General features: G+C 39.5%; 1 protein-coding gene across 4 annotated transcripts; it reads right to left on the bottom strand.

The window, feature by feature from the left end:
• Window positions 1–745: 745 nt before the first annotated feature.
• LOC109005847 (increased DNA methylation 1-like) lies at window positions 746–15,622 on the bottom strand. 4 transcript variants are annotated; one of them, XR_001998526.2, is made up of 9 exons: window positions 12,911–15,620; window positions 12,276–12,399; window positions 12,081–12,169; window positions 10,985–11,223; window positions 3,371–3,457; window positions 2,780–2,879; window positions 2,429–2,642; window positions 1,464–2,342; window positions 746–1,347 (listed from the first exon to the last, which is right to left on the bottom strand). XR_001998526.2 is itself a non-coding variant. In XM_018984912.2 (9 exons), the coding sequence occupies exons 1-9, from the start codon at window positions 15,224–15,226 to the stop codon at window positions 1,633–1,635; spliced, it is 3,783 nt and encodes a 1,260-aa protein (XP_018840457.1). In that variant the 5' UTR covers window positions 15,227–15,621; the 3' UTR covers window positions 746–1,632. The 4 variants fall into 4 exon arrangements, 3 of the variants coding, with proteins under 3 accessions (XP_018840457.1, XP_018840456.1, XP_035539325.1); XM_018984912.2 differs by having other exon boundaries at window positions 746–2,072; window positions 2,169–2,342; window positions 12,911–15,621; XM_018984911.2 differs by having other exon boundaries at window positions 746–2,342; window positions 12,911–15,226; window positions 15,427–15,620.
• Window positions 15,623–16,705: the final 1,083 nt, after the last annotated feature.

The following is a 16,705-nucleotide window of genomic DNA, read 5'->3' as shown; positions in this document are numbered from 1 at the left end:
ACACAAATACATTTGTGATGGACATTGTCTTAACTTCTAATTAAACTCTCTCGTAACATAGAAAGCGCTCTGTAAAACAGAACTTAATGGCCTTCTCTATCCTCTAAGGGAAGAGTAGTACGGGATACTGCTATGGACATTAAATCCAATAACCTATTCCTATTTTATTAAAAACTAAACTAACAACCAACTGTAAATAACCACATTAACAACTACAAGACCACAAGCTCTAGTGAGACCCCAGACGTCACGCCCACCGCAAGCATCGTCATCTTGAACTCTGGTGAAATGAGCACCCAACTTACATACTGACCACAACATCTACATTACTTTTTTATTTTCAAAAGTTGTTGCTTTGCTAATTTAGATATCGTAATCTACATGAGCGTACACATTCAGAAGGAATCCAAGCCTCTACTTACAAAGAGCGTTGTGCCTCGTAAATATATTATGGTCAGGAAAAATTATATTTTCAAACTGGTGTGTAAAGCATATCTAGTCAAATGCTCACATGACGTAATTTGATTTGGATGATAACTTTTTTTTTTTTTGAATTTTGAATCTTTCAAATTAAATTTTATCATATAAGTTATGTGAATATTGTAATCTACACACCAGCTTGAAAATAGAATAACTCTTTGCTCATTATCATTCAGAAAAAGAATGTGAAGTTTGTATTTACTTAAATGTCTAACATATATAAGTTTGAGATAATTAGGCCATTCAGCAGAGTAGCAAGAGCAGATAAATCCAACTTGAAGAGCTCCGAGGAAAAGGCAATCATACAAAAGAGATACCATTAACGTCCAATGAATCTAAAGATCTCAAGAATGTTAAACTCAGTGCAGGATATCCTCATTCTCATTTAAATGCCTTGAAAAAAAAAATTCATATTAGCAGAGCCCGTCTTCATTTCAGATCATGACCCTAGCCCCAACTTGAACATTTACAACATGTTGGCTTTCAACTTGGGAACTCGAGGCTTTCATCTTGGGAACTCAGTCTTTCGAAGCACTATCAAGAGCATCATGTCTTGTTGCTCACAAGGTAGCCGATGAGCAGATCAAAATTTATCCAGGCAAGCAAATTGTGGCTGACCTATATTAGGAACATGGTGCCAGCACTAGAAACAAAGGAGAAGATCTACTCGAACATCATCCATAACAACCATGTCATGCGACGATAAATAGCAAAACTCTGCTGTAACAAGGGTCTTTGGAGTGAGAAACTCCACTTCTACAGCAGCAGAGTCAGGTATATACACCGTGAAGCGGCATGAGTACTTTCCGATGATGTGCTCAGAGCATTTCAAAACGCCACCTCAAACCTCCAAGGATCCTCCTTGAACTGGCAACACCACCATCGACTTTGTGAGCACAAAATCAAATCGCTTGCATCAAAAGGCTACATCCAAACTTTCTGAGAGAAATTAATCTTGAGATGCATAGAAGTTAGTCTAGAACCTTATAGATGACACTCGTTAACAAGTCTTCCCATCAAGTGCATCAGTAAGAGAATTGTCATCAGATGCATGCAATCGGCTTTTTCGGAGTCCTGCAACTAGAATAGTTTAATCAGATTTAACTTGCAAGGAACTCTCAGCAGGGCCGGTTTGACTAGAATCAGAGACATCTAGATTTCATTGATCTCCTTGGTGGTGTTCTCTGCAGAAATTTCCCCTAAAGATGGAACAGGCTCAAGACAGTCAATGTTAATGTTTACTTCCAGGGCTTCATCCATGTCATTCTCTTTCCAAGATTGGCCATCATCTACGACAGGACAATCCATTTCCAGTTTATTTCCCTGCTCAAGTGCATCATGAATCATATCGGAGGGGGACATAAACTTCTTGCCAGATGCAGATTGAGCTAGCTTGTCCTCCAAGTAAGAATTGAAACACGTAGTCAGCTGAACTGAAACGGGAATATTAACTTCATATGAAGCATCTAAAGAATTAGAATCTGCAGCTCCAACATCATCATTTACCTCATTGGCACATGGCAAACCAGCATCATCACACCCATGTGGATCATGCACAGCAGTGGAATCCATACCAGATTTATTGTCAGTGGCTGTAACTTCATCAGTTAATTCATTAGAACAATGATTAGCACCGTCAAACCTAGGAGGATCAGCATGCAAATCGGATTTATTATCTGTAACTGCACCTTCATCAGTCATCTCATTAGCACAGCACAAACCAGCTTCGTCACACCCATGAGGATCATGCCCAGCACTGTTACACCCACGAGAATCATGCCCCACTGGAGAATCCATATCAGATTTACTTTCCACCTCAGGCTTAGTAGAAAGCTTGTTTTTGCACACCTTTTGCTTTGCACCTATTGGAAAGAATCAAATACAAACTTAAACAGCAGGCCATCAATATAAAGTTAAAGGGAAAGGCAACAAACACCACAGCTAATACTTGTCTTGCAGGTCACATTCCCCTCAATGCTCTCTTGCTCCAGTAGTGGCTTCTGTAACATATCTGTACCCGGGAAGACCAACATATTCATCGATATCATTTCTTGCTTGAGTGATTCCTCGAGAGGAGTGAAACCAAAAACCACAGTCCATGTATGCATAAGTTCAGCAATAGCAGGAATGATAAGTTTCTCAACCTTGAGAGAGCAGAGAGCCTTCAAATGGCAGAGAAACAGGATGAAGTCAGTAGCATATATGAAAGCAAGCAGGTAGAAAGAAAACAAATATACAATCTTTTCAATCTCTTTTCCATGTTAGAGAAATCACCCAGGACATGGTTCTTGTAGCTTACTGATTCAATAGCAGCAAAAAGCCGACGGCACATCCCTTGACGCCTATATACATGCCGAGTTCCAATAAATGGCATCTCTGCTAACTTGGTCCCATGGAACCTAACCAGGCAGTAGACACTGTGACGGTAAGAATCACAATCCACACACCCAAGCAGGAATCATATAAATCTCAAGAACCGCCAAACAGAAACACCTCCCTCATACCAGAACTTAACCAGACAGTAAAAAGAGAATGGTAAGAATTTAATTGCATGCTAATCTACACATGCGCACATACAAAAAACTTGAGACACCATTGACAGGAGCTTATACTTCATAGGGGACATTGGATAATTAATATGAGAATTCTGGTCAAGAAGCACATAACATAACATTATTCCAATTATTGAACAGAGTACCATTCCAACATCTAAACCACTGACCCAGGAAAGCTTCACTCAGAAGAACACAAAAGAATAGTAGCGAGCTTGAACCTACTATCTCAGCTAAGCAGGAGAACAAGATATATAAAGAAAACATCTGTTGAACAAAGCTATTAGTTACTGTGTAATAGAAACATATTAGTGACATTGAAGTTTATGGCACAGCACCTGATAGATGCTGCCGAAATGATTTCATCACCCCTCTCCAAAATAGCAGTGTAGAAGCCACTATAGTTTAGCCGATTAAAGTTTGATCTGAAATATAAAATGGGAAACATAATTAACATCAGATGAGTGGGACAACATATATTTCGCAAAGAAAAGTAACATGGTTTAATAGCTTAAATACTCCAGAAAAGTGATCAGCAGTGACACACAGATACACACAAGGAAACATTTACCCAGAAACTATGGTACATATGTATATCAAGAAGGTTAACTATGGTACATGTATATATCAAGAAGGTTTGATGTTTGAAACCAGTTACCCATCAAAACATCTCAGCAAAGGATACAAAAATGTAAGTCAACACAAGAAACAAGAGTGGACCATAAAATCTCGATCACTTCCAAGTGAGCCAGCATGCTAACACAAACTTTACACTACAAACCTCAACAAAGCATCGCTTCACACTTGGAATTTTTCATACCATTGTTTTCCCATCAAATTGAACATTTGGTTACAAAACCTGGCTAGCAATACAACCTTAACTGGTTTCAAAACAATGTAACTTTAATTTAAGAGCTCATAAGCTTTGGGTGGGCCCAATGTAAGGAGCAAGATTTGTTATTCATCCCAGGAAACACCAACAAAATAATTACAGTAAATCTTCCATGATAAATGAGTCGTGACACTGCATATCCAATTAATTAATTAATGTCAAATTTAAGTTTTCGTCTTTACATAGCATGGTCCTTCCTCTCCACTAGCCTGGATTAAGTATGCTTTGGTTGCTAAATAAAGCATGATCAGGTCCAAGCTTCATAACTGACTAGACGGTGAGCATATTAGAAGTTTATGCTACTTTGTGCAGTGCCCGTTCTATGCCCTTTTCCGGAGCAGATATGTGCTACTGTTTTCAGTTTGTCGGAAATAAATGTGTTTTTTCTTTTTCTTTTTTTTTTTTAATAAGAGGTTTGTGGAAAATATACACATAGAAGAAAAATCTTACAATTTCTTCCTTTCAAAGGTAAGTTAAAATATAGGTAGGTAATTAACAGGACACTTCTCCCTATCACCATTTTGCTCAACCAACACGACAGAAACCTATCACACCCTCCATCATCATTTTCTAACCCATTTTAGAAACAACTTCCTTTTCTGATGATATTGAACTGCATTGTTGTACAACTTGTGATTCATCATAGATATGGTTAACTCAAACCAATATTTAGAGAAAATACAGTTTCTTTTTTTATAAGTAGAAGCAGTACTTAATAAAACTTGGGTGTTGTAGTCGACCGAGAGAGAGAATGAATTCATATTTTCATTTACATTCAACATCCTATACATACTACATACAAATGACCATTGTATACTCATGAACTATACTAATTACAACCATGTCCTCTAACACTCCCCCTCAAGCTGGGGCATATATATCATATAAACCTAGCTTGGAACAAATAAACTTTAACCGACTACAACACAATGGTTTGGTAAACATATTTGCAAGTTGATCAGCAGACTTCACAAAGGGTGTAGAAATGTCACCACTTAGTATCTTATCCCGAATGAAGTGACAATCAATCTCAATGTGTTTAGTCCTCTCATGGAATACAGGATTAGATGCAATATGCACTGCAGCTTGGTTATCACAAAATAACTGAAGAGGGACAGGAGCTGGAAACCCAATCTCTTGAAGAAAGTGTTGCAACCATGTTAGCTCACTAGTAGTGTGAGCCATTGCTCTGTATTCGGCTTCTGCACTAGACCGAGCTACTACTGTTTGCTTCTTACTCTTCCATGTAACCAAGTTACCTCCTACAAAGGTACAATATCCAGTAGTCGATCTTCTATCTGAAGGAGATCCAGCCCAATCAGCATCTGAAAAAGCTTCAATTCTAAGGTGTCCATTTGGTCTATACAATAGTCCAAGGCCAGGAGCTCGCTTAAGATAACGAAGAATATGGATTACAGCATCCCAATGTGAGACCCTGGGCGCTTGTAGAAATTGACTCACTACACTCACTGCATAAGAGATATCAGGTCTAGTGATAGTAAGATAATTCAATTTTCCAACAAGTCTTTGATACCGACCCAGATCTCCAAACAACTCACCTTCATCTTTCAAGAGTTTACGATTTAGGTCCATAGGAGTGTCAATAGGTCGTGCACCTAACATGCCAGTTTCTTCCAGAAGATCAAGTACATATTTTCTTTGAGATAGGTTAATACCTTTTTTAGATCTACCGACTTCAATTCCAAGAAAGTACCTAAGTTTGCCCAAGTCTTTTGTCTGAAACTGATCATGTAAAAATTGTTTCAGCCTAGCAATTCCAGCTGAGTCACTCCCAGTAATTACAATGTCATCAACATATACAACCAACAAAATATGACCTGCATCACTGTGTAGGTGAAAGACCGAGTGGTCTGTTTGGCATCTATGAAGACCAAATGCTAATACAGCATCAGAGAACCTCCCAAACCATGCTCGAGGAGATTGTTTCAAACCATATAATGCCTTTTTTAATTTGCACACAGTACCTCGATACTCCCCCTGAGCAACAAACCCAGGTGGTTGCTCCATATACACTTCCTCATTTAAGTCGCCATGGAGGAATGCATTTTTAACATCCAACTGAAATAAGGGCCAATCCAAGTTAGCAGCAAGAGAGATCAATACCCGAATAGAAGAAATTTTGGCAACTGGGGAAAAAGTCTCATCATAATCAATGCCATAAGTTTGAGTGTAACCCTTAGCAACCAAGCGGGCTTTCAGACGTTCAACAGACCCATCAGAATGAAATTTGATTGTATATACCCATCTACAACCAACAAGGTGTTTACCAGGTGGTAGAGGAACAAGATCCCATGTCCCATTATGGTGAAGAGCATTCATTTCATTTTTCATAGCTGTCCTCCATTCCGAATCAGATAAAGCATCATGAACTGTCTTAGGAACAGAAAGTTTTGAAAGTTGAGAAGTAAAGCATGAAAAAGATGGAGATAAGGCATGACAAGAGACATATTTGGCAATCGGATGTTGAGTAACACAAGAACGAGTACCTTTTCGGAGAGCAATAGGTGGAGAGTCTGAAGCAGTAGGTAACTCAGGATCTGAAGATAGAGACAAGATTGGTGGAGGCATGGGAGCCGGGGGCCGCACACGACGCGAGTACACCTGTAAAGGAACAAGGGAAGGAATAGAGGAGGATTGGGTAAAAGTGGGTGAGTGTGCAGGAGAAAGGGTAAGAGTAGGTAATGGTAGAGGATCACACTCAACAACTGAAGATGTTGTCGAGAAATAGGGTATGGACTCAAAAAAGGTGACATCAGCACTAGTAAAGTAACGTCTAAGAGTAGGACTATAGCAGCGGTATCCTTTTTGAGTCCGAGAATAACCAACAAAGAAACACTTGGTAGCACGTGGATCAAGCTTATCAAAGCCTGGGCCAAGGTTATGAACATAGCAAACACACCCAAAGATTTTGGGAGGGAGAGAAAAAGGTGGAGACAAAGGGAACAAGATGGAGAATGGGGAGGAACCATCGAGGACTGACGAAGGCATACGATTAATAAGGTGACACGCAGTAAGAACACCATCACTCCAAAAACGTTTAGGAACATGCATGTGCAATAAAAGTGCTCTGGTTACATCTAACAAATGTCGATTTTTGCGTTCAGCCACCCCATTCTGTTGGGGTGTATAAGCGCATGAAGTTTGATGAACAATTCCTTTATTACTTAAGTAAGTATCAAAGGCACTAGATTTGTATTCTTTAGCATTGTCAGAACGCAAAACTTGAACTTTTTGTCTAAATTGAGTTTTAATTTCTTTCCGAAAGACTTTGAATATGGAAAGAAGTTCAGATCGTGCCTTCATTAAAAACAACCATGTCATACGAGAATAGTCATCAACAAATGTAACAAAATACTGAAACTTGTTTGATACAATGTTGATTGGTCCCCATATATCAGAGTGAACCAATTCAAAAGAACTAGATGCTCGATTATCAACTCGAGGTACAAAAGACACACGATGGTGTTTGCTAAGCTGACATGCTTCACAAGGAAAGGAAGATGCATTTTCAAGATTCCTAACTTGACGTTTCAAAAGAGTAAGAGATGGGTGTCCAAGGCGACAATGCCATTCAAAAGCAGATGATGAGGATGTGAGGGCTCGAGTGGGTGACTGTTTGACATCAAGGTAATACAGACCACCAGCTTCATGCCCCGTACCAATCTTCTTCCCCGTCTTGAGATCCTGAAAGATACATACAGAGGGATAAAATGTCACAGAACATTGAAGAGTTTGAGTAATTTGACTAATGGACAACAAACTAAAGGGAAAACTAGGAGCATATAGAACAGATGACAAGGATATAGAATCGGTGAGCTTAGTGGATCCAATGCCTGTAACTTTAGCAAGAGAACCATTAGCAAGAGTAACACTCTTTGGAGATGTCAAAGTATCTAACTTAGATAAGGAATAAGACAAACCGGTCAAATGTTCATTAGCTCCTGAATCGATGATCCATGGATCTTGAGTAGATGAGACAAGACAGGCAGACGCTGTACCTGAATGGGCATGAGTAGCTATGGAAGATGAAGTCGCTCGTGTGCGAGCCAAAAACTGATCATACTCATCCTTCGATATGCTAATCATCTCTGGAGTCGGGTCGGAACTCGTTGACGGTGATGTAGCATTTTGGCAAATAGCTTGATTAACGGATCCAGATGGTCTACCATGGAGATCCCAACAATAGTCCACCGAGTGGTTAGTGCGACCACAATGAGTGCACTTACGAGATTCACGACCTCGAGTGCGATTACCTCTGGTATCACGCCCCCCACGTGCACCTCTACCACTCCGGCCTCCACGCCCACCGGGAGCAACATAGGAGGCAGCTAAAGCGGATCTCTCATTACTCTGATCTGAAGAAAACTGAGATCCTTGTCCAGATAATGTGGCTCGCTGAAGTCGGGAGAACACATCAGGAAATGGAGGAAGTTGTGGACTTGCCAGAATTTGAGAACGCACTGACTCATACTCAGGTTTTAATCCAACAAGGAACCGAACAACATTAAAATCTTCCCGTTGTTTTAGCATACTTGAAACATCAGAAGTGATAGGTTGATACATTCTGAGTTCTTCACATATGCTTATCACTTGAGAATAATATTCTTCTAGGCCCAAAGCACCCTGTTCCAACCCAAAGAATTGCTGACACAACTCATAAATACGGGTTATGTTCCCAGCACCTGAATACATCTGTTTGAGATGCTTCCACACCTCTTGAGCAGTGTCAAAATGTATTAAGCTGGTGCAAATATTAGGCTCAATACTGGTCAACATTAGGGACAGTATTTGAGCATCTTCTTGCTCCCATTGAGCAAATGTAGAACTAGCTGAGTTAGGCATTGGATCAATCAAGTGAGTACGACAAAGACCCTTGCCTTTCAAAAACACTTCAACAGATTTTGACCACAACATATAGTTTTTTCCATTTAACTTCACCGAAGTCATAGGCATACTAATGTTTGGTGCAAGAGACATTGACTCAAATTTAGTTGTCATGGAGAAAAGTATCACAACAATTCAACTTGGAGTCAAGAATACACAACATATGAAATATGGATGAAAAATTGGGATTAAAAACCCAAATTTCGGATCTGTATTGGTCAAAACAAGCCTGTACCGGCCGAAACAAGCAAGTATCGGTTCAAAATCGGCCTGTTTCGGGTCTGAACCGGCCTGTATCGGGTCTGAACCGCTCTGTTTCGGGTATATACCGGGTTGTTTCGGCCTGTATCGGGTGCGTTTCGGGTATCTCCGGAACCGGCTTAAAAACTAACCCTAAACTGGAATAGCTTATCCCGAATGAGGATAACTTATCCTAAACAGGAATAAGTTTACCGTATACATGTTACCAAACATACGTTATACTGGATAGAAATAAGACCTTACTCTGAATTAGGGACATACGTAGTCGAGGACAGGATAGTAGAGACCTGCCACCAACCACTCCGAGACGTTGACGTCGCCGGCGATAAAGAGGGATTCCGGCAGCCGATGACGATGGGAGACACACCGGTGTGCACAGAAAACGCCGGCGATCTTGATTCTGGTGTCCAGTACCGGAGACGGCACCTGAGGTCACCGGAAAACCTTAAAACAGATACCGGCCACCAACGACAACGACGTCGCCGGCGATAACCACCACAGACAACGACGGTGATACCACTGCGCCGTCGCACAACCACCACTAACTCCGTCGCACAACCACAAGCACCACTAGCTCCGTCGCACAACCACCACTAACTGACTACACTTTGCTCTGATACCATGTAGTCGACCGAGAGAGAGAATGAATTCATATTTTCATTTACATTCAACATCCTATACATACTACATACAAATGACCATTGTATACTCATGAACTATACTAATTACAACCATGTCCTCTAACAGGTGTAAATACAGTTTTTTTTTCGTAAGCCATGTTTCCAGATCTTCAATTAGAGAAGTTCAGATTTCCAACACCGTGTATCCAAATCAAATGTGTCTCACTGTTCTAACCAAATGTTGATTATATACCATTCTAATTAGTAATATAAAAGGTCAAATTTTTGTTATATAAAGTTTGAGGACTATATGCAGATGGGATGACATATAAAAAGGTAAAAAGGTCAAACGATGAATGTATATTTTAAATGGAAATAAAAAAAGATACAAAAAAAACCATAATATAACATTAAATAAATCAAGCATCATAAAAAAAATAATAAAGAAACCAATTCCAGCAAGCCAAGAAATAATGAATGTCTATTTCTGCGAAAGCTGAAAACCTTATAACAGAAAATCCATAGTCAAAGTTGGTAGCATTTGCTCAGATCAAATACGTCAATCACACAGTCTCTCATGTGTAAGCCCAAACCAACACATATTCCTATTAATTTTTTTTCTTTATGTTCAAGAACAGTGTCCCAACTAATCCCGGGGGTGCAGAGGCCCTCGGCAAGGAGTTTTCCACAAGTGCACCTCGTGTAATTCAAGGGGAAAATCTCTCAGTTTGATGGCCCCTAGAGATTGTTTGCACCCAAGGGGATTTGAACCTTAGACCTGGGGGGAGCATACCCCCAAGCCCAAGGCCTTTACCACTAGAGCCAATCCCTAGGGGTTATGTATTCCTATTAGTAAACAGTAAAGATCCAATATGGGAGGAAAAAGTACTGAGATTGAAGGGCTGAACCACTCCACTAGGGGTTGGCTCAAGTGGTAAAGGCCTTGGTATCAGTGGTATGCTCCCTCTAGGTCTAAGGTTTGAATCCTCAGGTGGAAACAATTCCTAGGCGCCATCGGACTAGGTGATTTTTCCCTCGAACTACCCAAGGTGCACTTGCGGGAAACTCCTTGCCGAGGGCCTATGCACCCTCGGGATTAGTCAGGAAGCTATTCTCGGACACCCGGTGCCAATTAAAAAGAAAAGGAGAGAGATTAATGGGCTGAACCATCCGCGTCGGGAATATAGGCTAATGCACTCTTTTTCCTCCGCATATACTCCATTCTCTTGGTCCAGGCAATTTGCTTTAGATAAGGTACAAAATTTAGCACTTACCCACTGTTATAAAGAACGTTATGTAGTAAATTAATCCCACTCCTCCTGTCCACAATTGGCAAGAAGCATTCATCCATAACAGTCTGTGCAACAGCCAGCTTAGAATTGCATTCCACCCGTTGAGGAAGCCCTCGAAGAGATATATCTGAGTCTTTGTCCGTTCTATGAATAAGAGACCATGAAAAGCCTGCTTCCAGCTCATGTCTGACACCACGATACTTCTGCAAATGCTCAAAGAGCTGTAGAAGCAACAAGGATATAATTCAAGAAAGTGCCTTTGGAAATGTCGGATGAGAAATTTACAAATTGATGTGAGATTGAGAACCATACCTACAACTAACAAGACATATAACATACACCAAAAAAACAACTGATCTATCTATGCAAAATCAAGAGAAGAATTTCTAGTCACTGGAAGGTTAGAAGGAAAAAATACACAAAAACATGCAAACAAATGTCATTATATATTTTTTGATCAATAAACAAAATTTTATGGATAATAAGGATTGGCAATCGCCCAATTACACGGGACATATACAAGAGCATCATCTATGCTTGATAATCTAGTAGATGTCATTCTATATAAAACCTCCCAAATAATGCAAGTATTATGCCATAACTTCCTCTTACTATTTATTATATTCCATTATGAACTTCAAAGGGTAAAGCCATATGACATCAGATTACATTAATCCAGAATACACACTGAGGTTTGTACTCAAAATCTGCAGAAGGTCCATTAGAAAAGCACTCGTGTATTTATTTATTTATAAGTATAAAAGAAAAGCACTCACATATTATATAACATCACACAGAGTTTTATCACTGAAAGTATGCAGGTGTTATCATGTGATTGACACTCATTACTAACTCTAAATTTTGGATGGGCAAGAAAAACACTAAAAACAAAAACTATTCTAACAAGCCTTGATATTATAAAATATTTGGTCATAAACTACTGAAGTATTGAATTGTGATGTTCTATCTCCAACTCATTATGTCACCTCAAGGTGCTACGCACAACTAATTAAACATAGCAGATACACTATTTGCATATTTTGAGATAATTAAACACAGGAAGCCTAAATAAAGATACCTCTTTACATTTTTGCTGACAAAATGAAGAGACTAAACTAGAAGAATCAACATGAATAACATCCATCTCCAGCATGCATGATTTATGATCTACAAAAAATTTCAACCAAAATATTGTCAGTGCAATAATAAAACAAGAGAAAAGTATATAATCCACTGAAAGAACTTCAAAACAAAGGAAGGAAAAAGTTACTACATTTTTTCTCACACACACTGCATTTGAGGAGTGCGCAGGCATCTCCTTGAGCACCACTCCCACTAACAACCCCGCAAAATTTGCATGTGCAATTTGGACAGTGCCAATCGCCGGGTGGAAGCATCTGTAACAAGAAAGGTATGAATGCCTTAAGTACTGGAGACATATATGAGCAAATGCAACATTGCCCAAATATTTAATTAATTGTGCATACATCTCCGGTGCAAAAGTGCCCCTCAAGTTTTAATAATGAAAGATGAGGCAATATTTCGCCTCCCTTCCGAGTACTCCCTACATCACAAAACCTACAACCACCACAAACTAAATCTAACTTCACCGAACAGCATTCCCCAGACCAACAGAACACATGACAAGGACACCATATCATAATTCAATGCCTTTTGTGCACAGGTTCCCACAAGTCTCAACCCTGAAAAGATATTTCAAAAGTCTCCATAGACTCTCCTTCCACACTAGACCCCAGTCTAATAATATCACTTCAAAAAGTCTCAGATCACCAACAAAAGAACAGCACAGGAAATCCAAAACAAACTCAAAAAAGAAATATAATACAAGAAGGATCATGTAAGGAACCATATGGGGCGTGCAACTGGAGTGAATTGAAGTACACATACCCGTATATCCAAGCAACTCAGATGAAACGTTGATGGACACCCATCACAACAGATCAAATCCCCACCATCTCCACAGATGCCACAAGTGTCATCGTTTGGATCATCTCCATCTGTGTCTATAGAGTGAAAATCAATGCGTAGAGAATCTTCTTGTCTATTCCATGCATCTATCTGGCACTGCAAAAGAGAAACCCCAGAGTCCAGATATATGTGTTGAAATGGCTGGCGCAATTTGCTCCCAGCATGAATCTCAAACTTTGAAACTGTGAGGATTTTACTACAGCAACCACAGTGAATGCCATCTCGTGTAATCCAACCCTCCAGCATTACTCGAGTCCGCCGGCGGTTCATATACTGCACCTTTTGGCTTAATCCCACAGTTCCAGAGTCAATCAGCCACGAAAGCAGTGTCCGTTTTCCAGTATATGGAACAAAACCATCAGCTTCAGAGCTTTGTGCCTTGTTAGAACTACGAACCAACAAGGTACATCTGCCAAGTTTTCTACTTTTTCTTGCATGTGGCATACGAGGGTTGGATCCAGAGGATGGTTTTTCAATGCCATCATGCATATATTTAGCATTCTGACCTTTTGATTTTGAGTTGACACTGGCAGAGCCATTTTCAGTCATTCTATTCTTCAATGATTTACCACCCTGCTTTATGAAGGAGCTTAGTTTCTCTTCATGACTAATACTGTCCATGCTCTCCACATCACGCTTGGTACTTGCAAATCTTTTCTCAGCAGCTTCTGTTGCATTGTCACTGTCACTGCAATCTCTTTGCTTCTTTTTCATTTCTTTCTCAATTTTCTTTCGAGTTTTCCTAGTTAATTGGCTAAGTATCTCACCTGATATGGGAGAAAATGAAGAACAGTCCCCACTGGGTTTAGCCTCACCATCCTCATCTTTCAATTGCTTTTGATATGCATCATAGGCCTTGATGATTGACCAGTATGCTGTTCCCAAGGGGTTAATGTACACCGCATCTAGATAGTCTCTGTTCCTCCTAGGCCTGTAATCTATTGTCCAGCCAGCACTCAGAAGCATCTCTCTAATCCGTTCACGCAGCTTTTGCTTCTCTGTGCCACTACCACGCCTAGCTTTTCCTTCTTTGATTATAGCCTGTGGGAGGTTCTCACATGGAGGAGTCTTTTCCTCTTCACATCTTATTCTCTTTCTAGAACTATGAGCTTCCACATTCTTCGATCTTAGCTTCAATGATGGATAAGTCTTTTCTTCTTCACTTATTATCCTCTTTTTAGAACTATTAGCTTCCACATTTTTCAATGTTAGCTTCAATGACGCATCACTGTTCTCTGAATCCCATTCACCATCCTTACCATTCTTACTTGATAATGATTTCTGCAAAGCCATCTGACTTTTTTCTGAATGGAAAACTAAACCTGGTTTCTCAAGTTTTTTCTCTGTGTATGATGATGAATGAATCACTGCATTCCTCTTAGCAATATCTTCAATCCTTGAACCCTTTCTACTTTCCTCAGCAATGTGGTGATCAAGATCTTCCAACGGCCCACCAAACCTCTTCTTCTTGTTTACCATCACCTTCAAAACACCATTTTTGCCCTGGACTCTAATGGGTTTATCTGAATGGCCCATTAATTTTTCTCTTAAAAGCAAGAGGGGTAGCTGAGTTCCATCCCTATTCATCTTAACCCTAGTATTATCAACACTATCTCCTAAATTCAAGCCACCTGAAGGGTCACAATATAAATTCTTTCTCTTGTAAACACCATGTCTACTCGACCCAGTTTCATATTCCCTATCAATTCCACTCCGGGCCATGTCCATTGATCCCAAAAACCTTCTTCCCCCAACTTTGATTCCACTGTCATTGAAATGTTTCCTCCGCATTCTTTGTCCACCAAACCCATCATACTCATCAAACTCAAATATGTCCAAGTTACCTCTCTCACTTTTGCTCTCGTCAAAACCATTCCTACCAGTCATACCCTCTTCATAATGTCTCGTATGGTCCAACCTATCCCTCTTTCTACCAATTTCACTCTCATCTACAATATCCTTTTCAAAAGTGGATAATCCACTACAGACCCTTATAGTTTCGGGGCCAACCCTTCTTTGAGGGACCGGAAAAAGCTCGTCACTTGAGCCCGAATCGCTCAAAACCAAACTCAACCTCTTCTTCTGCTTCTTCGACTCGAAAACCTTTCGAGAACCAGCAGGACCAACCCCACCCACTCCATCAACACTTTTCTTTCTAACAATTAAACAACCTGATGAGCTCCTATTCTTCACCACAAGCCCTGAAGGACGATCAGATCTCAATCCCTCTTCCATCTACATCCAATACACAAAATAAAGGTTCTAAATCCAAATATCTACCTTCAAATTGATACCAAGTAAATCAATTGAAACCCTAGTTCTCTCTCAAACCAAATCAGCCAGATCTGAAGAAAAAGAATCCGAATGCTGACAATCCGTTTGACGACAATCAAAACCTCACCCTCAGATAATAGAAAAGATTCAGGAGAGCTTACCTCTTTTCGGAAGGTACTAAGATTCCTTCACCGGAAATTCACCGTTGGGTATGTCCGATCGGTGAAGCCACTCTCCGGTGAAAGAAAGGCAGAGAGATCGAGGGTTTGGATTGTAATGGCACTCGAGGAAACCAAAACCTTGATTATTATTTATTTTTCCATATTTTCCCATCCTGGCGTTCACGTTTTTAATGTCTATGTATCCCTGTACATACATACACACATTCTTTTCCTCTATTTTCCCTCCAAATCTGGGAATTCGAGACGCGGCAGGACTGTTAAATAACGGCCTTGATCGTTCCACGTCGGAGGGCCATATGAATCGCTGGCTTTGACGGTAACGTGGCAAGATCGTAGCGGGCTTCAACGAGGTAGGTATCTGTTTTAACAGTTCGGCCGTACCGCGACGCATTGATTCTTCCAGTTAAAGGAGGAATATACTATGCACGAGCGGAAGAGAGCGCGTGAAGCTAAGGTTAGGATCAGATAATCGTATCTATCTCAAAACTCCCCGTCATAAGCTCAACTTCTCTTTGGGCCTACCACTCTTTTGGTAAAAAGTTAAAAACTAGGGTTTTTTTTTTTTTTTTTAGAGAAAATATACTTTGCAGCCTACTGTTTATAGCAGCCGCAGCACACTTCATTGATTGAGTAGAAAAAAAAAAAAAAATCGCAGCCGCAGCACACTGGCTATGGGCTGCTGCCCAGAATCACTCTTTTTTTTATTCTTTTCTTTTTTAAAAGATTGTCCTGTTGATAAATTCTACTTCTCATCTTTTATATCATATATCAATATATAACTTATTATTTTTATTTCTCTATTTAAAAATATACATATTGATATATAAATATATATTTAAATATAAAATAAAAATAACAAATTATATGTTAATATGTAGCGTGGAAATAATAAGAGATATCCCATTTACTTATATTTTAGATACTACTATTAATTTTTTGATATACTTTTATTTTAAAAAATAATGATATAGTAGTTCATAGACACCTAAGCATCAGCACATGACAATTTGGTTTTTTTTTTTTTAACCATTTTGAGTTAAACAGATCGAATTTTGAAGTCCAGTCTTAAGACAACGATGACATCGACTATTATTTTAGTGTGTGGACAGTGTGATCTTATTTCTCAATCTGTTTATCATCGTTATAATCTGTTACCTAAATGAGAATGAAAAATGTAGGGGAATATCTGCATATATAATTTGCTTGTTTAGAGAAATTTTATTCATAAAACTTTTACTTGTTATTTTTATATCAAGTG

Source organism: Juglans regia, chromosome 12 (assembly GCF_001411555.2).
Source record: "Juglans regia cultivar Chandler chromosome 12, Walnut 2.0, whole genome shotgun sequence".
NCBI lineage: Eukaryota > Viridiplantae > Streptophyta > Magnoliopsida > Fagales > Juglandaceae > Juglans > Juglans regia.
This window is presented reverse-complemented; position numbering and strand designations above follow the sequence as displayed.